The 25,801-nt window shown below is 36.8% G+C and overlaps 1 protein-coding gene across 4 annotated transcripts; it reads left to right on the top strand.

The window, feature by feature from the left end:
* The first annotated feature begins 58 nt into the window (after window positions 1-58).
* LOC308548816 (membrane cofactor protein-like) lies at window positions 59-25,801 on the top strand. 4 transcript variants are annotated; one of them, XM_081120920.1, is made up of 10 exons: window positions 59-227; window positions 2,918-3,103; window positions 3,441-3,549; window positions 8,506-8,591; window positions 10,273-10,470; window positions 16,936-17,118; window positions 19,444-19,482; window positions 22,315-22,365; window positions 22,870-22,905; window positions 23,412-25,801. In XM_081120920.1, exons 1-10 carry the CDS (start codon window positions 188-190, stop codon window positions 23,474-23,476), a joined length of 993 nt encoding a protein of 330 aa, XP_080977046.1. In that variant the 5' UTR covers window positions 59-187; the 3' UTR covers window positions 23,477-25,801. The 4 variants fall into 4 exon arrangements, with proteins under 4 accessions (XP_080977046.1, XP_080977047.1, XP_080977045.1 ...); XM_081120921.1 differs by lacking the exon at window positions 59-227 and adding an exon at window positions 537-636; XM_081120919.1 differs by lacking the exon at window positions 59-227 and adding an exon at window positions 598-798.

Raw genomic sequence — 25,801 nt, 5'->3', positions numbered from 1 at the left:
CTCCTCCCCCCCCCTCCCCCTGCACCCAGCCCTCAGCACACCGTCCCCTGCCCTTTTTGCTCAGCCCGCACAGCAGTCCGCCTGCTCTCTCCGTGGGCCGGCCCGTTTTCTTGCTAGTTCAGTGCGTGCTTTCAATTCCACAGGAGTGAAAGCGTCGTCTGGGAGACGTTGAGATCGAGCAGCCTTGATGGGATTCAGTAGCAGACATTCAGCAACAGACATCCCAGGTATTGTCCCTAAGGAGGCCTGATTAGTGCCAAATGTTGAGCAAGGGCCCTGGCACTACGGACAGTCTGGAGGCCCCAGGACAAAAGGGGGGCCCCGGGGGTGCCGGTCCCCAGGCGACCACTGTCTAGGCTCTGGGTTTCTATTTTCAGGTCGGTGCTTTACTCTCGCTTCCAGGCTTCCGCCAGCTGGGTTCCTTTCCAGGGCTGCGGGGAGACGCGGGTGGGTGAGACCCTAGCGAGGGCCAGGCCACAGTCCCTGGGGAGCCGACTGTCCCGTCCCCCCCCCACCCCCGGCCCCGCCTTTCTCCCGGGGCGGCCCCGCCCAGCCCCAGGGCGCCCGGCACGCCCACCGCCGTTGCTCAACGCTGAGGTCCGGCGATTGTTGCGTCTGGAACCGGCCCGCGGGAAGGTAGGTGCCCCTGTCCCCCGGGTTTCCCGCTGCGCTCCGGCGGAATGACGGCGCCTTGCGAGCCGCGCAGGGCACCTCCGCGCCGCCTCGAGAGTCCCTTTCCTCGGTGCTTCGTGGGGATCATTTTGGTGACACTAGCGCTGCGGTTACCCACATCCTTCGGTAGGAGCCTGGAGAGGGTGCGCGTTCCCGAGGCGACCTGGAAGGGGTTGGGGAGCCGGCCGGTGGGGGGAGCCGACGGCCGGGGGATTCTCTTGGTGGGTCGGGCGGGAGGCGCGGGGCTTGGTGGACCCTGCTGGTGCGGGGTCGGGGTAGGGGGCTTAGCCACAGAGCCTCAGGGGCGTGCTGGGGCGGCTCCAGGACGGGGGGTTCCTGTCGCGCCATCGGGGAAGGTCGCTAGGCGGTCGGCACTGAGCCTCGCGGGGCGCTGGGCGCTGCGTGCTCTGCCCGGGACGGAGACGTTGGCAGCCAGAGCTTGCGGGTGTTTGGGGCCTGGGCCGCTCAGTGGGACGCCCTCGCCTCGGGCGCCCGTGCGCGCGGATGTGGCCGGGGCCGGGGCTGCGCTCGCGGGGAGCGTTTGCGCTGCGTTTCCCGGCGGTGGTGATGCCCGAGCGCGGCCTTTGCGCCAGGCCGCGTCGGGCTGGGGGAGCCTTGGCCGGTGTCCCCGGTGAGCGCCTCGTGGAAGCGCCCAGGCCACGGTGTGCCGTGTGGGGCCGGGGAGCCCCCTCCTTGCGCTGTACGGGGGCTGGGGGGGGGCGGGTTGTGCGCGGAGCCCTTAAGCGGGAGCCAGCCCCGGGGCCTGGGGCTTAGGAGGGCGGGGCGGGCGCGCAGTGCTTTGCGCACGGAAAGGTCACAGGGTCCTTGTTGCCCCCAAATCGTATTGGTATTATTTTGCTTTTTTTTTTTCTTCTTCTTCATTAGATTGGGTCCTATTTAGGGAAGATCCGAAGCAGCCTAAAAAACATGGGCTAAACCTAGTGAGAAATGAGAATCTAAGAAATGAACGCTAAGCACTGGTGCTGTGGGGTTCCCGCGCGGCGCGTAAAGCAAACGCTGGAGTTTATCCACTAAAGTTTGATACATGTTTCATTGAATGGAATGAGTTCTCATATGTATATATAAATACATAATATATATTAAAAGCACTTTTATGGTATAAAAAGTCACATTAGGAAACCCTTTTTCTTTAGGTGCTTTCAGGATAGTTACTGAAATTGAATGCCTAAAACAAAGGATCCTTGTATAATTTAATCACAGACATGCTGTTACGTGCTTGCTTTCCTGATGGCTCCAGGAAATTCTAGAATGATGTTCTGTATTTGTATGTGAACAGAATTATGTAGAACTTCTAGGACATGTTTGTTTTCCTGTTGTAAGTGGGAATGTCTAGCTCAGGGTATTCAATAAATCTTAATAAAACTCACCTGTATAGTAGCCCTCTTTTAAACAATGTTGTTAATTACTAGGGCTTTGGGGTTGGCAGTCATTTGAGGGACATTAAAATATCAAGGTCAACATACTGGAAAGGTTGAAAATATTTTCTCAAGAGGTCGATTTTAGGACTTGATGGAAATGAAATGTTGGACTGGGTATGTATAATTTTAGAATTTAGAATATGATAAGAAAGAAGAAAAATTTTACTGGTTTAGAGCTCTCTGGACTGGCCTCACCATCTGAAGTGAGACCAAGCCAGGGTGTGAGAGGAGAGGTTCCTCAGGGATCACGATAGACCTGTCTCCTTTCTCCTCGTGCCTTCAGCCTTAGAGGAGAGGCCTCTGCGTTCTTTTCGCCCTTTAGAACTTGACTTGATGTGTCTCTGTCACATTATTTTACATAATAGTTTTAACACATTTTTTAGATTTTTCAAGCATACACGTAAACAAGAAGAATTACTGAAATAAAAATGACACTAGGGACAAAAAGGACTTCTTAGAAGAGAATTGAGTTTTGAAATGAATTTAGAAAGAAGTGGGGGATGATGCAGACCTATATATATATCTCTAAGACCTAAAACATTGATATTTGTCTCTTCAATTTACCGTTGAATAAAAATTCAGCTCATTTCCCAACAAACCAAAAGCTAATAGAATGTTATTTAAAGCAAGTGCTACCCATCGCCCATTACTACAGCCACTTGGGTAAGAGCAGGGAACAGTTATTTAAAATCTGCCAAGGACTTTTCCATTTATTCTGTACCACCTACTTGCTGCCAGGCCTCAGTCTCTGGCTAGTCTAAGTGATTACATATTTTATTTTTATGTTCTTCTTTTCTTATTTTTAGGTAACTGTGGTAAACCACCAGAGTTCGAGTCTATGAGGTTAAGGGGTAACCCTAAACCTTCATATTCTCCAGGGGAGAGAATATTTTATGAGTGTAAACCAGGATACTCTTACTCATATTATTTTACACTCAGTTCCTTTTGTGAGAAAAATAACACATGGCTCCCTATTGATGAAGCTTGTTACAGTAAGTAAACAAAACCATTCTTGTATGTGCGTGTGCTTGCTCTAGTTTTGTTTTTTTACACATTTTTGGGTTCATTTTCCACTATGGCAAAGATGATCTCATGTGGAACTAGGTTTTAGATAGTGGCACAGATTTTTAGACTTTCACAAATCTCCCGGGAATTTTTTTGTAGGCAGTTGGTTGCCTGGGTAAATGTGAATTTTATGTTTTCCCTTATAATAGTTAACTTAGGAAAACAGTATTGCATGCATTGAAAAGAGCAGTGTAGAATTTTGATTTTTATTTTAATATGTTTTGAAATTTGTATTAAAAAATAAATTTGAAAATTTCCTTTTAGGAAAACAGTGTCCAGTCCCCAAAATTGAAAATGGTGAAGTATATGAAGAGATAGACCCACCACTGGGCTTTTCTTTTGATAGAGACGCTTACTTTTATTGCAACTACGGGTAAGTTGCTCTTTAGAGAAAATAAGGCAAATGTTACTGATTCCATATTGTTTTTCTTCTCAAGCATTTCCATAAAGTTGATTTCATCTTGTTTTCTGTGTGACAAGTTGTACTTGTAGCAAATCAATACTTGGACTTTTTATGGAGACTGAAAACATATGTACTTAATAGAAAGAAATTTAAATGGAAGGAAAGCCAAATTACATAACCCTTTCTATATGTCATAATATGCTTATTGTAAGCATCACAAATGTAGTAATCATGGTGACTTTATCCTTGACAACAAAGTGCACCCTATTTAAAAAAAAAAAAAAATCAGTTGGAGGGCTCACAGAAATGTGTTGTTGGAGTCCTCTAATGCCTTACATATTTTCGGTCTGGTTGTTCTATCCTTTATTGTGAGTGGGGTAGTGAACTATTATTGTAGAAATGTTGGTATGTATAAATGTGCATTTTTCCCTTCAATTCTGTTTGCTTCATATATTTTGATGATCTGTCATTAAGGTGTCAAAAATGTTTATATCTGCTTGTTATATGTACCTTTTATTAATATTTAAGGTTCTTTGTCTCTTGTAACCTTCTTTGATTTTAAGTCTGTTTTACCTGATATTAGTAGAGACACCCCTGCTCTTTCTTTTTTTTTTTTTTAAATATATCTTTATTGATTTCAGAGAGAGGAAAGGAGAGGGAGAGAGAGATAGAAACATCAATGATGAGAGAGTCATTGATCGAGCCCGCAACCTGGGCATGTTCGCTGACTGGGAATTGAACCCTGATCACCTGGATCCCAGGTCGATGCTCAACCGCTGAGCCACACCTGGCCCGGCACCCCTGCTCTTTTTGGGATACTGTGTGCATAGAATATCTTTTTCCACCCATTCACTTTCAACCTGATCTTGTCTTTGGATCTCAAGGGAGTCTTTTGTTGACAGCATATAATAGGATCATGTGTTTTTGCCCATCTGCCAACCTCTTTCTTTTGATTAGAGAGTTTGTAATTTAAATGTAGGCTAATTAATGACAAGGAGGGGATTCTGCCTGTGTGGTATTTGCTTTCTATATGTCTGACAGCTTTTTTGTTTCATTTCCTGCATTACTGTCTTCCTTTTTTGTTAATTGACTTTTTGTAATGAAATGTTTAAATTCCTTTCTCATTTCCTTTTGTGTATATTCTATGGCTATTTTCTTTGTGGTTACCATGGGGGTTACATTTAACATCCTAAAGTTATATCAATCTAATTAGAATGTATACCAGCTTAGCACAAAAATTTAACTCCTTTACAGCTTCATACCTACCCCATTTGGTTGTTACCATTACAAAAATGCATCTTTATATATTGTGTGTCCCAAAACATAACTTAATAGTTCTTTTAAATGCATTCTCTCTTAAGTTATATAGAAAACAAGATTTGGAGTTAAAAGACAAAGTTAAATATAAGCTTTTATAATTGCCCATGTATTTACCTTTAGTGAGATGTTTATTTTCCTATATGGGTCAAAGTTACTTTCTAGTGTCCTTTTATTTGATCTTGTAGGACCCCCTTGAGAATTTCTTGCACGTAAGTTCTAGTGGCCAGAAATTCCCTCAGCTTTTGTTTACCTGGGACTGTCTTAATTCCTCCCTCACTTTGAGGACAGTTTTGCTGGATAGAGTATTTTTGGTTTAAAGTTTGTTTGTTTTCTTTTAGCACTTTTAGTATATCAGCCCACTGTCTTCTGGGGTCCAAATTTTCTGATGATCTGCTGATTATATTATTGAAGATCCCTTTGGTTTTTGAATGTTTGATTACAGTAGTAGTCCTTACGTATCATTGAGGGCTTATTTCCAGCACCACTGCCATCCTCCTAGGGGATACCATTCCAAGTCCCTTATATAAAAGGGCAAAGTATTTGCACATAACCTACAGGCATCCTCCTGTATACTTTAAATCACCTCTAGATTACTTGTAATATCTAATAAAAGGTAAAGGCTATATAAATAGTTGTTACACTATATTGTTTATGGAATAATGACAAGAAAAAAATATGTATTCTTTTTAAGAATATTTTCACTTCTTGGTTGGTTAAATCTACAGATGTGAAACCTGCAGATTTGGAGAGTCAACTGTATTGTGTCTTAGTGTGGGACACTTTGAAATAATTTTATCTGGTGGTTATTGAGCTCTTAGATGTTTAAATTCATGTCTATTATCAAATTTGGGAAGTTGTCAGCCATGATTTTCTCATATATTCTTTTTGTGCATTTCTGTCTTTCTTCTTTTGGGATTCTCATAATGTACATGTTGGTCCACTTGATGGTATCCCACAGGTCCCTTAGGCTCTGTTAACTTTTCTTCACTTGTTTTTCTTTCTGTTCTTCAGACAGGATAATTTTTATTGTTCTAACTTCATGTTCACTGATTCATTCTTCTGCCTGATCAAATCTGCCTTTAATACCTCTAGTGAATTTTTCATAGCAGTTATTGTACTTTTGAGCTCCAGAATTTTTTTTTCAGGTTTTCTATCTCCTTATTGATATTTCAGTTATGTTCACACATCATTTTCTTGACTTCCTCTACTTTTTCATTTAGTTCTTTGAGCATTTAAGAGTAATTTTGAAGTCTTTGTTTAGTAAATCTGCCAGTGCACCTGTATCAGGGACAGTTTGTTGATTTTTTAAAAATGAATCGTTCATTGCCCAGCCAGCATGGCTCAGTGGTTGAACATCTATCTAGGAGGTTGTGGTTTGATTCCCCGTCAGGGCACATGCCAGGGTTGCTGGCTCAGTTCCCAACAGGGGGGATACAGGAGGCAGTTAATCAATGACCTTCCCTCATCATTGATGTTTCTATCTCTCTCTCCCTCTCCCTTCCTCTCTCTGAAATCAATTTTTTTAAAAAGTTAAATTGGATCATGTATTCTTCTTTCTCTGTATGCCTTGTGATTTTTTGTTGTTGTTGTTTTTTTAATACTGCATATTTTAATCTAACAATGTGGTAACTCTAGAAATCAGCTTCTTCATCTTTCTTAGACCTTCCTATATTTGGGTGGGTTTTTTTTTTTGTATTCTTGATTGTAGTAGGGTGTCTCTGTGCTGAGGATCAGCCCAAGATATAAACTGAAGATCTCCTCAGGTTGTTTCTGAGCCTTTCCCTGAGCACATGAACTCAATTTCTAATTTTCCATATATAAGCAGTTCTTTTTGAAGATCCTCGGTTTTAATGTCTGGCTTCTGAGAGAGGAAAAGAAAAATATGAAATAGAGAGAAAAGTGTGCAGGATCTTTAAATCCCCTGAAAATCATTTCACCTGGGGAGGAAAAGGCTGGCTAGAGGAGGAGGGAGATGCCACAACAATGGCCTCCCAACTCTTTGTCTACTACTCAGTAATCAGAAGCAGTAATCAGAACACAAACCCCTGATATTTGTAGGACAGGGCCTTTTTGCCCACCTGGCTACTGCAGGATGTTTGAAGAATACATACACAGCTGCCCGCCACATTTTGGGTGATGGGGATGTGTAGCTGCTATTTTCCTGAGGGCTGAAATTTACTGAAATTACATTTACTTGTTGGAGTCTTCCCCTGGCAGTTGCAAGCCTTCAGTAGACTGCAGAGTTCCAAAATAATTACATTAAGCAGATTCTGCCATTGAAATTGTTTTCTAGTTGGAGAGATGAAGTCCTAGTGCTTCCTACTCTGCCATCTTCTCAGAATTCTCTCTTAAAACACTAAAATATGGAGAAAATGAATGAGTCTTCTTGGAAAAGCCAACTGAAACTATATACAAGCCATTTCACTAACTTTTTAAACTTAATCAAGTAAAAATAATGGAACATCCATTTAATAGTTATATACAGAGGGACTGCTAAAGCATTTTGAAGGGTGCCAAACATTTAAGACAGATTTTTCTCACAGAAATTGTAGCTTTATGGAGAAACACACTGTATACAGAGAAATGTCAAGGCAAAATAGTAAAGGAGAAGTACCATGATTATTGTAGTGAGAATCCAGGAGAGAGTACTGTGAAATTAAATAATTGGAGAAGGTTTCAACAAGCAGTATGTCTGAGCTATTCCTAGAAACATATTCTGATTTAAAGAATACATGATGCATGCCTTGGTTTATTGTGCTTTGCTTTATTGCTCTACACATATATTGCATTTTCATCAACATCAAGGCATAACCCTCCTCCAGCAAAAAAGTTACAACTCAGCTGAAGGCTCAAATGATGATTAGCATTTTTTAGCAATAAAGCATTTTTAATTAAGATATATACATTGTTTCTTTAGACATAATGCTATTGCACACTCAGTAGACTACAGTATAGTATAAATATAGCTTGATATGCACTGGTCAACCAAAAAGTGGTATAATTCGAGTTCTTGTGATACTCACTTGATTGTCGTGGTCTGGAACCAAACCCGTGATATCTCTGAGGTATGCCAGTATTAATAACAGCTAAAACTTACCTGGCACTCCCTGTGTGCCAGACACTAACTCAGCTAATACTGAAAACAACCTCATGAGATACATACTATTATCTCCTTAAAGAGAAACATTAAGGATTTGCCCAACCTCAAGTAACAAGTCAGCGGTGGAGCTGGGACTTGAATCCAGTCAGGCAAGCTCTAGGGCCTGATCTCTATACTTGGTTGTTGTATGACTGAGCAGAGTGGAAGGAGCAGAGGCATGGAAATTAATCTGTATGTTATGGCAGAGATAGCAAAGAGGCCAGACTGACAGCCATGACAGGTTTATTAAGATATCCTTGCTCATGGCCAATGTGTGTTCAAATGCAGAAACTGTTTCATTAAATTCCATATTTGGTTAGCACTTTCATTATATTATGCCATTTAAGAAACTGTCCCCTCAACTGACTGAAGTGCAGAAAACAACTATAGGAAATATTCTTCTTTATTATGTACATCTTGTTGGCTGGTAAAGAAAACAGTAACCTTTTATTTTTCCCCCCATTTAGTTATTACTTAGTAGGTGAACCAATTATAACTTGTAAACTTAATGGAGACAAAGTGTATTGGAACCATGATATCCCAAAATGTGAAAGTAAGTAAATTTTCACTTCATAATTTAGACCAGCAGTTATCAATGTTTTTGGCCTTGAGACCAACCCACTTATGCTGATATTTTTGCAAGTAAAGTATAGTTGACATACAATATTATATCAGTTTCAGGTGCACAACATAGTTATTCAACATTTATGTGCCTTACAATGTAATCACTATGATAAATCTAGTAACCATTTGTCACCATACAAATTTATTATATTATTATTGAATATATTCTCTGTGCTGTACATTATATCAAGTCACCTGATTGATTTTATAACTGGAAGTCTGTACCTCTTACTCCCCTTCTCCTTATCTATTCATCTTCCCAGCCCCCTTTACTCCAGAACAATCAGTTTGTTCTCTTAATTTTTGAGTCTATTTCTGTTTGTTTTGTTTGCATTCTTATTTTAAATTCTACATATAAATGAAATATGGTATTTGCTTTCTCTGTCTGACTTATTTAACTTAGCATAATACCCTCTAGGTCCATCAGTGTTGTTGCAAATGACAAGATTTCAGTCTTCTTTATGGCTGAGTAATATTCCATTGTATATGGATGTATATTTATACTATATAATTGTATATATAAATACATATAGATATATATCTCACATCTTTGTTATCCATTCATCAATTGGTGGACACCTAAGTTGTTCCTGTACCTTGGCTATATTGTAAAAAATGCTGCACTGAACCTACGAGTTTTTATATCTTTTTAAATTAGTGCTTGTTTAATTGTGGTAAATACCCACAAGTGAAGTAGAATTGTTGGGTCATATGGTACATCTATTTTTAATATTTTGAGGAACATTGCAACTGTTTTCCATAGTGGCTCCACCAACTTACTGTCTCACCAACAGTGTAAGAGTTCTCCTTTTCTCCACATTCTTGCCAACACTCTTGTTTGCCCTTTATGTTTTTAATTAACAAAGATACCAAAGAACTCTGCTCTATGGGGGATAATGTCTACTGATACTCATTATATTGGAATGAAAACAGAAGTTTCTAAAATAATTATTTATTTATATTTTTAAAACAGTAAAGTTGATGCATGTTAAAATATGCAATGTATTTTTTATAAAATAATTTTAAAATTTCCAAAAAAAATAGTGAGAATAGTAACATTGATATACATTTTTATAAATCTCTTCAAAATCTGGCTTAAAGGAAGATACCTAGATTTAGTCTGTTGTGAAATAACACAAATTGTAGCTTCTGGAAAATTTCACTGTACACTTGTAAGGTTGAAAGTGAAAAAAGACTATCTTAGTACAATTGTGAACCAATGACTAAGCAAATGGATATATTTATAAATGATAAAGCATTTCTCAACTAGCAGTGAATTTTATCTTTAATCACATGCATATTTTCTCCTTAAATTTTCAGCAACTCTTATGATGACTAGAACAAAACTTAGCCTCATAGATAAATATAAGTATTTCATGTCAGTATTTAAGAAAATCAGTTTTCTTTTGAAAGTTCATTTCTACATGGTTTGACTTTGGGGTAACACACGTTCTCATAGAAACATTCTGAATGGACACTGGATTCACAACTACAGTGTAGAAATCATATGTTAACGAAATTGAAGACAGTTCATAGGATTTTACTAAATGTTGTCTTGCTCTTTCATCTTCCCTTTTGCATCTCATTTCCTCTTTTTTTCTCTTTTTAAGAGATTTTGTGTAAGGCTCCTGGAAAAATAAAAAATGGAAAATTCACAAATAGCTGGAGGGATGTATTTGAATTTAATGAAGGAGTAACTTATAGTTGTGATCCTTCACATGGACCACAGGAGTATTCACTTGTTGGAGAGAACAGGCTAACTTGTTCTGGGCCTGGCAAATGGAGTAGCGACCCTCCTGAATGTAAAGGTAATGATATTTACATTTATTTTCTTATGCATTTGTAAATACACTGGAAACACTTTGTAGGTAGTTCTACATATAAATAAACAGACCTATGTGCCTCCTCCTCCTGTTAAATTAACTTTTAATTTATTATATGTCAAATTGAATCAAAAATAGTTCTAGTTGTAGAAGCCACTCCCCCCAACATGTTCTTGGCATTCCAGTTTATACAATGAGAACTACTGTGTACATGCATACATTAGGATTTTTTTGCTTGGAGGAACTAAAAACTGAACACACACTCTTAAAAATAAAGTTTTTTAATATTAAGACATCTGAGAGGTATAGCAGTAGGTAATGGTGGAGTAAATTGTAAAAGACTAGCTCTCTTACCTATAACAATGATAAACTCTACACACATATTTTAAAAACAGTGTTTAAGGCACTAGAGAGTAACCAAAACCCGGGAGACAGTGAAGGGGATTTGACTTTGGAAGAAAAGGGACCACTGAATTACAACAAAATATTTACTCTTTACAAGTGTATACGGAACATTCTCTAGGATAGACCATATTCTGGGCAATAAGATAATTTTTTTAAATTATTCAAACCAGAGTACATTATATGGTCATGTTGGAATAAATTTAGAAATCAAAACAGAGATAATTTTTTAAATCTCCAAATTCAGCCTTGTGCCTCATAGGCGTTTCAGTCAATGATGGACTGTATATATGATGGTGGTCCTATAAGATTATAATGGAGCAGAGAAATTGCTGTCACCTAGGAAATCCTGTCCCAGCACAGTGTAGTATTCATGTGTTTGTGGTGATGCTGGTGTAAACAAACCTACTGCGCTGTCAGTCATATTACAGTAGTAGGCTATCCCATCTAAGGTTTTGTAAGTACTCTCTATGATGTCCACACGGTGATGCAATCGCCTAATGACACAATTCTCAGAATGTATCCTCGCTGTCAAGTGCTGCCTGACTGGCAGTTAACAGCTATGTAAAATGTCTAACTAACCATTGAGTCAAAGAAGAACTCACAAGAAAAAATAGAAAGTGTTTTGAATTCAATAAAAATGAAAACACAACATATCAAAATATCAAAATTTGTGTGATACAGCAAAAATACTGCTTAGAGAAAATTTTAGAGCATAAAATACAGTACAAAAAATATCTCAAATCAATAATCTGGAAATTTCATTTTAAAAAAACTAAGAAGGGTAAACTCAAAACAGAGACGGGGTAATCAATTTAAAAATCAATGAAATTGAAAAGATAATAGAGAAAAAGCAATGAAACTAACACGTGCTTCTTGGTGAAGAATCATAAAGTAGATAAACCTGTTGCTAGAATGACAAGTAAAAAGACGATATTACCAATATCAAGAATGAAAAAGACGACACTGAGTATTCTGTAGACACAGGGAATAAGGGGATGTTACAGAAAAACTTTATGCCTATAAATTTCACCACTTAACTGAAATTGACAAATTCCTTGAAAGAAACAAATTACTGGTGCCCACCGATAGGTGAGTGGGTAAGGAGAACGTCACAGGAATGAGAAAGCTCGCCATTCGTGACAACATGGATGGACCTAGCGGGTAGTATGCTAAGTGAAATCAGAGAGAAAAAGACAAATATTATATGATTTTACTTATTTGCAGAATATAAAACAACAACACAAATTAACAAACCAAACAGAAACCAACTATCGATACAGAGAACAAGCTAATGGTTGCCAAAGGGGAGGAGAGTGGAGGGATGGGTAAAGAGAAAAAATTGAGTGCGGTGAGATGGGCCTTGAATCTTCACCCAGATTTTTCAGTAAAACACTTTTAACCATGGGAGCATATTTTTAAAAAAGAAAGATTTTGTAACTTCCAAATCCTGCTCTGCCATGTAGCTGGGTTACCTTGGCTAAGTTTATTTATCTTTCTAAGGCTCAGTTTTCTTGCTAGTAGAAGAGTAGTAGCCCAACAAGGTAATTTTCAATATCAAGAGACTGTAATTTTCAATATCAAGAGACTGTAATTTTCAATATCAAGAGACTGTAAAGAAGAAAACAGCATATGATCATCTTATTAGATGCCCTAGAGAAGCAACTGACAGAACTCAGTATCTTTTCATGATAAGACTTCTGAGCAAACTAGGAATAGAAGAAAACTAAATATCTCAACCTGGTAAAAGGCATTTACAGAAATCTCACACTTACATTATTCTTAATGGTAAAAGACTAATTTATTTTCTCCCAAGGTAGGAACCAGGGAAGTATACTCACTCTCACCACTCTATTCAGCATTGTACTGGAGGTCCTACAACAAGGCAACAAAGGAAATAGGCATACCAATTTTAAAGGAAGCAATAAAATAGCCTCTTCACTTATGACATTATTGTCTGTGTAAAAACTTCCAAAGACTTTAGGTTTAGCAAGGCTGCAAAATACAAGATCAACTTGCAGAAATCAATTGTATGTCTATACACTAAGAGTAAACCACTAGAAATTGAAATTTTAAAATTGCTGTTTACAACACCTCCAATATACCAAATACTTTTATATAAATCTATCAGTATATTTGAAAAGATTTGAATGCTGAAAACTACCAAGCACCAATAAAGGAAATTAAGAAAGATCTTACTATATGACGGGACATATATTGGCCATCAGTTGGAAGGCTCAGTATAATAAAGACATGAATTCTCTGTGTTTGATCTATAAGTTCAGCACAATCTCAATAAGAAATCATGCAGAACTTTCTGTAAATTCATAAACTGATCCTAAAATTTACATGGAATAACAAACTAGAATAGTCAAAAGAATTTTGAAAGTAATTAAAGGATACACACTACCTGATGTCAAGAGTCTATATAAAGTATACTATAAGGCATACAGCTATAGGGAGCAATGGAACAGAGTAGTGAGTCCAGAATTAGACCCTTGTAAATATATCCAGTTGATTTCATCTCAGATATATAAACAAATCAGCGGTAAAATGATCCTCTTTTCAAAAATGGCACAGACACAATTCGACTTCCATATGAGAAAAAAAGAACCAGAACCTATGTAAGCACCATGTGCAAACATTTACTCACAACGGGTCACAGACTTACATTTAAAACCTAAAACTAAAGACTTTTACAAGAAAACTTAGGATATATTTGTGACCAAGCCAAAGATTTCTTAAAGCCCATAAAGCATGATTCTTTAAAAAATTTAATAAATTGGATGTTCCAAACTCAAAATCTCTGGTCTGCAAAAGACTGTTAAGACAATGGGAAAAAAAGCAATAAATAGAAAATATTTGCAAAGCACACATCTGATAATGAACTTTTATCTTCAATATATAAAGAACTCTCACAGCTCAATGATAGAACAATCCAAATTTTTAAATAGGCAAAAGATTTGAATATACCTATTTCACCAAACATGATATACAGATGACAAAAAAGTAAATGAAAATGAAAATGGGCTCAGTATCATTAGTAATTACAAAAATGTAATTAAGAACCACAAGGAGATACCACTAAACACCTTTTTAAATGTGTGACATGAAAACAAGTATAAATATTGACTTTCAACTTTATCTGACAAGGATAGGGAGCAATTGAAACTATTTGGCATTACTGGTAAGAATGTAAAGTGGCATGACCACTTTGGAACTCAGTTTTGCAATATCTTACAAAATTTAAAATACATCTACCATACAACTTGGGTAGCCACATAAAAGAAAATTTTGAAAAAGCCTGTATGAGAATATTCATAGCCACCTTAGTTGTAATCATCCCACACTAGAAACTACCCACATGTTCTTCAACTGGTAAATGTATAAACAACTGTGGTACATCCATATAATGGTATAAATACACAGCAATAAATCTCCTGAATCATGCAGCCACAGGAATGAAACTCAAATGTATTTTGCTTAGTGAAATAAGCCATACTCAGGATATGATCCCATTCGTGATATTCTGGAAAAGTAACACTATAGAGATTGAAAACTGAGCAGTGGTTGGCTGATTGGTGCAGTGACTGGAGGTTGATCACAGAGTGGCATGAGGAAGTATTGGGAGATAATGCAACTTTTATATGTCTTTATTATGGTGGTAATTACAGGGTTATTTGCATTTGTTAAAACTATTACAGCTATGCAATTAAAAGGGTGAATTTCTCTGGATGTAAATTATATCCAGTAAGGCTAATTTATTTTTTTAATTTATCTTTATTGTTGAAAGTATTACAGATGCCCCCCTTTCCCCCCCCCCCCCCCCCGCACTGACCCCACTCCTGCCCCCTCTAGTAAGCCTAATTTAAAAGCAAATCATTAGCCCTGGCTGGTGTGGCTCAGTTGGTTGGGTGTCCTCCCATGCACTGAAAGGTTGCTGGTTCAATTTCAGGTCGGCACATGCCCAGTTTTTTGGCTAGATCCCCAGTGGGAGCCTGCAGGCGGCAGCCAGTGTTTCACTCTCATTGATGTTTCTCTCTTATTGGTGTTTCCCCTTTTCCCTTTCCCCCTCCTTTCCTCTCTAAAAATCAATAAAAAATATATTTTAAAAAGTAAATTATTAGGTGGAATTAACAGCAGATTGGAACAACAGTGAAAAGATGGGTGAACCTGAAGTCATGACAATGCAAATGTAACATGATTTGAAAAGAAAGACTGTAAAGAAAGAAACTTACAGAACCGCGCGAGAGTAGCGAGCAGTTAAACTTACATGTAATTGGAGTTTCAGAAAGAAAGGAGAGAGAATAATGTAGAAAATTACTTGAATAAATAAAGGCCAAAAATATTGAAATTTTATCTAAAACAGCAATGCGCCACTAGTCCAGGAAATTTAGTAAACCTAGCAGGATATATACATTTTTTTATTTATAACAAAATCTCACTAAACTAAACACATCATGGCAAAACTATTGAAAGCAAAGTATAAAAGGAAAAGCAGCCAGTGAGACAGAGAGAAATATTTTATTTGCCCCATCCCTCTAAGCAAGAATGACAACTGATTTCTCTTAAGGAACTGTGGCGACTACAGGACAGTAATATTTGATAATGTACTGAAAGGAAAATAAAACACTTAACCTAGAAATCTCTGTCAAGGAGAAATCTTCAAAACTGAAGGTGAAATAAAACATCTGCAGAAAAGAAAATCTAAGAGAATTGTCAGTGCAAGAATTGGTAAAGGAAGTACATCAGGCTGAAGGGAAAAGATACCTGATGGAAATTCAGATCCATAGGTGAGGAGGAAGAGCATGCTTCTGGTTAAAAAGGCTGTGCATTATGGCTCTTATGCAGTGCTCAGATTTAATCTCATAAAATGTTCTCTTGTAAACAGCCCAGTGTGTTTTTTGTAGTTTTGTTTGTTTGTTTTTTCCAAATTCTTCCAAACCCATTACTGGGTTCTGAAATCAATCTAGAAAGTCATGGCCAGCATTGGAAATACCAGAGTACAGTAGTATGAAGTCTAAGTATTAGCATTCAACTTTGTCTCAGCCCTGTGTGCTTATATAATGGTTTACAACCTAATTTTTAATTTTTTTTTATCACTGGGTTGCAGTCTAAAATGTTTGGAAAACATGGCCCTAACTCCATTGACCTTTCCATTTCTTGAACATCCCAGTTCATATATGTTGTTTTCACCTGAGAACATTTTCTTTGCATATCTTTGCATGGCTAGCTTTTTAACTTTTAAATTTCAGCTTGACTATTTTCTTTTCATGAGAGTCTTTCCTGCCTTTCTAAAGAGACGACCGGGTATTATAATCAGCATGAACTTTCAAAAAAGCTCTAGAGCTAAAGAGTAACAAAAGTTGCATTTGAACTTACCCAGAATTTGTATCTGGTACACTTTCTCAAAATTCTCAGTAGAAAAAATGTATGAAACAAAAGAACTATAATGACTGTTTGTTCTAGGAGGAAAAAGTTATATTTTTTTAAAATATTTTTTTATTGATTTGAGAGAGAGACAGAGGAGAGAAACATCAGTTGGCTGCCTCCCATTCGCACCCCAAATGGGTATCGAACCCACAATCTGAGTATGTGCCCTGACCAGAATACAACCAGTGACCTTTTGGTGCAAGGCATGATGTTCAACAAACTGAGCCACACTGGCCAGGGCACATAAAAACTCTTTTTTTAAAATTTAACATCTTGCCCAGCCAGCCTGGCTCAGTGGCTGATCATTGACCTAGGACCCAGGAGATCGAGGCTCAATTCTCGGTCAGGGCACATGCTCGGGCTGCTAGTCTGGGGCCTGCAGGAGGCAGCCGATCAATGACGACTCTCATCATTGATGTTTCTGTCTCTTTCCCTCTCCCTTCCTCTCTCTGAAATCAATAAAAATATATTTAAAAAAAAAACAAAAACACAAAAAAACTTACCATCTTGTCTTTCATTCCTTGTCTCTTTCCACTGGAAATTGTTACTTTGCAGTATTTTTTCTGGTACAATGTTAAAGCAACTGTCTCTTAATTCTGGAATTTCTCTACTTAGTGGTTCAGTGTGAACAGCCAGATCTCAAAAATGGAAAACCATTATCAGAAATGAAAGAAAAATTTTTCTACAAAGAGGAGGTTTTATTTGAATGCGTGGAGGGTTTCTACCTTAATGGCAGTAACCCAGTGTTCTGTGGTGGAAACAGTACTTGGGAGCCTGAGATGCCAACGTGTATTAAAGGTACGTATTGTATCATATTCTGTTTTTTAAGGTTTTCGTTTTTTGACATTAAATATCAATCATACAGAATAATTGAAAAGAAGCAGTTTTAGTAATTAACCGTCTTCTATTCCTGTCCATGACAGACGTATGACGTAAAGTTCATACAGAATTTTGCTGTTGTGATTTTGTGTTCATAGGGTTCTTAGCACGTTATGTACATTACATAGGTATATAAATTTCTCTTGTTCGGTACTTTTATGTATAAAAATGGTTAGCAGCCATTGTTGAGGGTAAATTGAATGAATCATGGGAATTTTTACTTAAATAAGAATGAAAGTCATAATTTGTATAAATGAAAAGAAAGTGATAGTTTCCAAGTGATCCTATGTTGTTATGTCTTTCAATGTCAAAACCTCTTATTTTAAATCATTCAAATTTAGTGACATCCTACTTTTATTTTACAAAAATCTTTTAAATTCATATTATTTACACTCATTCATCACTTTTAATAATAAAAGGAGGGAGAACATATTTATAGCCATTTTAGTTGTTGTTACTGATTCTAAACTTATTTGCTCTAGTCTGCAAATGTAAACAGGGATGTAAACTTGGGCAAGTTACTTAAGCTTCAAATGTGTTTACTTACACTTAAGTGCTTTAATGCCTTCCTTCCTGGGTAAGCAGCTTAAATTGGTTGCACTTAGACCACTTAGCACAGTGCCTGGCGCATAGTAGCCTCTTAACGGAAGCTCCTCTGTGACACCATCACTGCAGTTGATGTTAGTGAGGGGGAGGTCTGTGGTGTGTGCTTTCTAATAGGTATGTTTTTTGTGTCACTGACTTTGCTATTTTAATTCACTTTAAAAGTGACCTGTTGACACATTTAAAGGTACCTTCCTGGTCCAGGACGATGCTTCATTTCCCAGACTGCAAGTTTAGTTGTTCTTATATAGTACAATTTGAGCTGGGAGATTTCTGCTGTCTCCAGAAGACTGGTGTTTCTGCTGCCACCTCCCCCACCCACTTCACCTCATACAATTATATTTTTCTCTTTACTGGGCATTTCTATTTGGCAACAGAAACTGAATTTCATACCAACTGAAGAAAGGCAGGAGAAGTCATTACTTATAGAAATGCAGTGGAGGACTTGTGGCCTGGACTCCTCAACCGCTCTGCTGAAGACTTGAGAGATCATTGCCATGTGGTGGAGGGAACTGCCTTCCTCATTTCAGTGCTGCTGGCTCTGGCTTCTCTTTGGTTTCAGCAGAAGCAACAGGCAAGAGGAATAGTGGGAAGATCAGGAGCGTGGGCTGACCTCACTTGGGCCCTAGTTTGGTTCTGCTCACTCATGGAGCATCCTGTCCTTGGGCTTTCACGTCCTATTGTTTAATGAGGGTGTTGAAATCCAATCTCAGTCGCTGGCTTCTAACTTGCTTGTATATATTCTGTTATCCTAAGATTTTAAAGGATTGAGGGGAGCTGTGCATATAACATGGTAATTAGAACACCTTTTTATATAATCCCAGTGTACCTGGTAGCCTCCTTGAGTACCTTAGTTGAGTGCTGTGAGGTTTGGGGTGGGGTTGAGAAGAGATGATTTTTGGTGGAGTGACACATAAGATTGCATGTGACGTTTATACTCATTGACCCATCTGTGTTTACTCACATGGTCCTAGTGGGCATTTGCACTGTGGGATACTGTGCGTATCCATATGCCCTTTTGAAAGAGTTGACCATGAGAGTTCATAAAGGGTTTATAAAACTGATACAATTTAATGTTTGAAAGAAGAAGAGAATTGATTGTGAGAAAAAGCTTATGAAGAGGAAAAATGGCAAGGATCTTTTATAAAAATCGTATCTCCTCATGGAATCATTAATCAATTTTTATCACTAGTTAGAGAAAAACTAGACACAAAGGACAAATAGCAACACGTAGTGGTGATAAAGTAGATGTGATTGTGCTATGAAAAAAATGTTCATGAAATATTAAGCAGAAAAAGATAAAAATTATTTGGTATGATACTACCTGGATAATGCTATATTTTAAACACATATGTTTACTCTGAACACATTATTTTTATGATATGTTTTTAGCTAACTTCTAGGGTTTTCATTATAAAGTATGAAATTGTTGTGAACATTCTTATATGTACATACACAGTATATGCACCTGTGTAAATACGGATTTAGGTCATATTCCCAGAAGTAGAAATGCAAAGTTTGGAAAGTATGCATACATTTAATTTTGAGGAATAATTAATCTTTCTAAAAAATAAGAAATTAAGTTAAGTCCATAATTTTTATTGATAAGACTGATGAATGGAATCTAATTTATTTTTCCAGGTTTCAAGACAACCAGGCCTTCCGTTTTGAATTATCCAGGTTAATGAACTCTTTATCCAGCTTCTGTTAAGAACTTTGTAGGCTGATGGGTGAAAAGTCATCTTTTTTGAATTTGCATTTCTATAATCACTAATGAGGCTGAATCTTTTTTGTCAGCATTTATTTATTCATGGCCTTTGCTCAGTTTTCTGTTGGGTTTGTAAAATGTTATTTCTTGACTGTGAAACTTATTATAAAGACCTTTTAATATATAGTGAACATTTATCCAGGTGTTTTGTTTACCTTAATTTGACTAGTTCATTTTCTTTTAAGATTTTTATAGTATACTATTAGATGTAGATTCCTTTTTATAACTTTTGTTATGAGTAGTATACAAATGTATTTTTGTAAATTTTCAAACATTACAAAAGTATACAGAGTAAAAAATTAGTTTTTCCCCTTTTTCTCTGGTCCATTGTCTGAGTTAATCGCTGTTAGTAATTCAGGTGTCTTCTTATTTCTTATGTGTCAGGATACATCAGTATCCTTATCTGTGTAGTTATACATACTTTGACACTTTTCATTTTTCTTAACCAGAAATAGAATCGTGATGTTCATATTTTTCTAAAACTCTCACATTTTACACTTACTGTTGTAGATTGTGGTCAGTTACATGTGCAGAAGTTTTACGTTAATAGGTAGTTGAGTATATCAGTGTTTTCCCTGATGGCTCTTAGTGTATGTCTTTCTTATAAAAGCTTTAAGTCTTCAAGTTATGTAAACATTTCAACCATGTGTTCTGATTGCATTCTTTGCATTTAAATCCTTGGTATATCTGAAATTCATTATGGAATATGGGATCAGATTGGGCTCTTCTCCACTCCACCCGCCCCCCTTCAGTGGCTAAGTAGCACCACGTATGGAATTCATTGTCTTCTCTCCAACTCTTTAATCAAGCATTCAATTCATAGGTGTTCTAAATTCATAGGTGTTCTAGTCTTCCAGAGCAGCTGCACCATTTTACATTCCCACCAGCAACGCAAAAACGTTCTAATTTCGCTACCTCTCTGCCAACATTTGTTATTTTCTGTTCTTTGATAACCGCCCTCCTAATGCCTGGTAGGTAAAATATGGTAAGTGGTATATCTGCCTTCCCCTGATTAGTGATGCAGAGCATCTTTTCCTGCGCTTATTTGCTATTTGTATATCTTCTGTGGAGAAATGTCATTCAAGACCTTTGCTCATTTTTGAATTGGCTCGGGATTTTTGTTGTTGATACTTAGGAGTTCGTTAATATATTTTGTATATTAATCCCTTATCAAGTGTATGATTTGCAGATGTTTCCTTCCATTCTGTGTGTTGCCTTTTCACTCTATTGATAGTGCTCCTTGATTCACAAAAGTTTTTAATTTTGATGAAGTCCAATTTATCTATTTTTTCTTTGTTGCCTGTGCTTTTGGTGTCACATCCAAGAAATCATTGCCAGATCCAACATCATGAAGCTTGTCCTCTGTTTTCTTCTGAGAGTTTAATAGATTTAGCTCTTATATTTAGTTTTTTAGTCCCTTTTGAATTAAATTTTGTATATGGTGTAAGGTGAGCATCCAGCTTCATTCTTTTGCTTGTGGATTTCCAGTTTTCCAAAAACCATTTGTTGAAAAGACTACCCTTTCCCCACAGAATGTTCTTAGAAACGCATTGTGGGCAGTCCCTTGACCATGTATGCTAGGCCCTCTGTTATTCCATTGGTCTGTATTGTTTAGGTCAGTGCCATTGTTTTGATTATTGCAGCTTTGTAATCAGTTTTTAAATCAGGAAGCATGAGTCCTCTCAACTTCACTCTTCTTTTTCAAGATTGCCTTGACTATTCCGAGTGCCTTAAGATTCCGTATAAATTTCAGGATGGAGTTTTAATTCCTGGGAAAAGCACACTCACGATTTTGATAGGGGTTGCACTTCAACTGTAGGTTTGTTTTTGCAGTATTTACACCTTAACAATATTAGGTCTTCTAATCCATGAACAAGGATGTCTTGTTATTTACTGATGTCTTTAATTTTTTTCCACATTATTTTGTTGTCTTGTAGGAATTTTTTACCTCCTTGGTTATTCCAAAGTTTTTTATTCATTTTGATATTATAAATAGAATTGTTTACTTAATTTCCTCTGGGATTGTTTATTTTGGTGTGTATAAATGCTACTGATTTTTGCATGTTGATTTTATAGCCTACAATTTTGCCAAATTCATCTTAGTTCTGTCAGGTTTGGGGGTTTGTGTGTGTAATTTTTAGTTCTTTTACATAACAGACCATGTCATGTGTGAAGAGAGATCATTTTTATTTTTTCCATGCCAATTTTGATGCTTTTAATTTTATTTTTTACCTAATTACTCTGTCCCCAACTTCCAATATTATGTTGAATAGAAGAGGCAAATGTGGGCATTCTGTCTTGTTCCAGATCTCATGGAAAAAACTTTTAGTATTTCACCATTGACTGTAATGTTAGCTATGGGGTTTTTAAAAAAATAAATAGCTGTTATTAAAGAGTGGTTCTATTCCAGATCTTCTAAATAATTTTTATTTTTAAATTTTAGGTAGAATCATATTGAATTCAAGGCTAATTTTAAGAATACAGTAATGATTAATTTGTTGCTATACTACACGGTATTGTCACAGGAAATATCGGTGCACAGGATGAAGGTTGTTGACATTCAGTATAAATTTTGAATATTTTATGATTCTGGTTTAATGGAATACACTAACACAATTTATAAGGAAATGAAATTATAAGCATTTTTTATACAAATGCAGAAAATCAAAATCAAAGAAGTTATAGTTCTTTAAGCTTTATTTAGTCTTTCCTTCTTTTTTTTACTTATTTCCACTTTTATCTAGGATATCCCAAACCTCGTGAATCACCAACAATTGAAGAGATTGTGGAATTAGGTATTCGTTTAGTTATTCATAATTCTTTATCATGAGACCTTAGAGTTCCACATGAATATATTATGTTCCAATTATTTGTAATTAGGGAAAAGACAAGGTGTCACAAATTATTAGTAATACTTGACATTTATAGTTATTTTAGTATTGCAGATACCATAGCAAATGCAATAGTATGTGTAGACAGGTGTGAGTAATTTTCTCTAATCTAGTGAATTCTAAGTGTCCTATTAACCTTTACTAAGTAACCTGGTGTGGTAACTACCGCACAGAACAATGACAAGTGATGTTTCTATTAAGAGTTTCACAAGGTACAGCCTATAGCCGGAATCTGTGTGAAGCATTCTTTGATCAAAGGGACTTGGATGTACTAGCAGTTATGCTAAGTCTAGATTGATACTTTTTTGCTGTGGTTTTTAGATGATCTGATAAAAAATAAAGTGCAACTGCTCTCTGGGACCCATACATGCTCAATATCTTTAAAACTGCTTTTCATTTTTTTCTCAGATCCAGGAATCATTGCTGTAATTATTCTTACTGTACGTAAGTATCTCAAACTTGAATACCACTTAAATCAAAATACTACTGTGAAGAAGTGATTCTTTTCTAATGATTTTTCAGTTTCCATAGTGTTTATAGCTTGAAATTAAGTAAACCAGTGTAGAAAAACTGACCTTTCATACACTATACACCTTTTGTTGGTGATAGTATATTCATTTATATTCTATACGTCCACTTAGTAACAAACCCTAAATAATACTTTTTTCCCCAAGATGATTAGTCATAGGACTTTTCATCCCAAATATGCTTTGGGTAATTTTCTAAACTAAACAAGGACTCTTTTGACTAACTGTGGACCCTTTTAGTGATTCCAGGGAATTGCACTTAGATAGTGAAGAGTCCAGATGGAATATGAATGTACATGTGCTTAAATAAAATAGCATTTCTGACCACTGAAGTGTTACCAACAGTAATTTCTTCTGCTAGATTTTGAATCTTGGAAATTATTTTTCAGAGTTACATGTCATTTGTTTTCTGTTTTTTTATAGTTGTCGCCCTTGCAGTAGTGTGCACCTGTGTATACAAATGTCTTCGCAGAGAGAAGAAAGTATAAATTAAACATGTTTCTTCTAATTTATTGGTCCTTCTTGCTTTTGACATACTTTTGTGTTGCTTTTGTTTGTATTGCATACCATCTATTTTTAAAATGTGCTACATTAGTGTGCCATCTGAATTATATTTCTTTACGAAAATTAGTTTGAGCTGCTTTTACTATCATTGCAACAAAAATAATCTGTGCTCAGGTGCTTTAGCTATTATAAATGTAAGAAAATTTTTTGTGAGTTTAGGTCTAAGTTCTACAGCAAATCAGGGGCCATTATGGGGCCTTCCCAACTCTAGGTATACCCTATTTTCTAAAATGAGCTAGCGGCCAGGATTAAATTTAAAACAGTTCACTGTGGAGACTATAGGGTATATTCACTGGAATTTTTAGGATGAAAGCTTCCACTTGTCTGCATTACAAGAAGTTGTAAGAAGCTATGTAGGTGTCATTCATATACCCAGTTTGATTTCATTTACACTTTTTATTTATACAAGTTAAACTGGGGAATAAGAAGCAACACTATTTGATTTCCCTTTTATGTTCTCTAAATTTACTAGGCTGTAGTAAACTGATGGGGTTAAGGTAACAGAGAGGGTAATATTTACAAAGCACTTCATTAACTTTTATTTCCCTTTTTATTTATAAAAATGGAAAAGGGTGGGATTAGAATAGAAAAAAAATGTGTACAAATTCCTATCTTCTAAGGAGAACAGGGTTTTTAAACATCAAACTTAAATTTTAATGAAATAACAATTTAATGAAAGACTTAAAATAAATCCTGGAGAATAAACTAAGATTATGCTTTGAATTTCTGATTTTTAGCAACTTTTTGTATCTATAAAATACCTATGAAATAATAATTATTTTATATTTTTATTGATTTCAGAGAGAGGAAGGGAGAGGAAGAGAGAGATAGAAACATCAATGATGAGAGTCATTGATCGGCTGCCTCCTGCACACCCCTGACTGGGGATCGAGCCCACAGCCCGTGCATGTGCCCTGACCAGGAATCGAACCACGATCTCCTGGATCCTAGGTCAATGCTCAATCGCTGAGCCACGCCCACCGGGCAATAATAATTTTAAGAATTTGAGTACTTACGGTTTTATGATGTTTACTTAATATTTAAAAACTAAAATGAGAGCCAACAATCTTTTATTTGGGATCAAAGAATTGAAATTCACACAGCACAAATTTAGGCAGAAACCCATATAGTTTCCCAATCATAGGGTGAGGGTGAAGGGGGTTTATAAGAAGAGAAGAGGAAAGAATTCCTATTGGCCCTGAGAAGTTGGGGTACCCCTTAGCTATGTATGATTGGTTACTGAAAATAAAGTCCATAATGGTAAGTCCACATACATAACTTTACAAACATTTGAAATCAGGATCTGAAACCCTGCTGGCTTTACAAACATTTGTTTATAAGACAGTATTGCTTGGCTTAGTCCTAAAGTTGTTTTGCCTAGTTCAAACATTCCAAAGATTCAAGAAGAAAGACATGCAAGGCGTTCCTCCAGAACAGCTGCTCTGACTCCACTCTAAAATGGCTCCACTTATGTCAGCTTTTACAATGATTTCTTTTTACATTAATTGTCTGGTTTGGGCTATGTAATAAAAGTACATTTTTCATTTATAAAGAGTACAAACATTTTTTTCTATTATTGGCTATCTTTTTAAAATACCCAAAGTGTTTTCATTTGCATCCTAAATCTTAAACTTATGGAAGACATCATATGCATATTTATTTCAATCAGTAGTATATTTTAAATTACATATACACAACAGTGTGAATAGGAAATACTATCAGTTGGATATTTGTATGAGTCCAAAAGATTTGTGGAGTGTGGACAAAAGTGGGTTCTATGAAATGTAACCTCACAAGGTGGTCTGGTCATAAATTCCTAATGGGGCAGGTCATGGTGAGTAGTCACACCCACACACAACTTTTTTAGTAAAAGTTTTATCTTTGCCTTAAGCAAGCCCTGCCCATTGTTTTAGGGCATCAAGGTTAACACGCCTTTGAAATAACCACCCTCAAGAGAGTAACTATCCTGTAATCCATCTCTACCTTCCTTGTTCCCCCTTCATGTAATCTTTCTTACATTCCCTCCTTAATTTCAAATGCATAAAAACGACTGCAAAACTATCACTCTCCAAAGTATGTGAGATCCTGCACTCGGGCCATTGTCATCAGTTTGGCTGAAATAAACTCAGAAAATTTTTCTACAGGTTTGGATGTTTCTTGTGTCAAAAGTAGAAATAAGTTCTCAAGAAAGCAAAAGAAAATTGCTTTCTGCTCCTTACTTTCCTTCCTTCTTTAAAATATCACTGTAC

This window comes from Miniopterus schreibersii (genome assembly GCF_964146895.1).
Source record: "Miniopterus schreibersii genome assembly, chromosome: 19".
Classification (NCBI taxonomy): Eukaryota; Metazoa; Chordata; class Mammalia; order Chiroptera; family Miniopteridae; genus Miniopterus; species Miniopterus schreibersii.
Note: the sequence above shows the minus strand (reverse complement) of the source record. Positions and strands in the feature narration are given on the sequence as shown.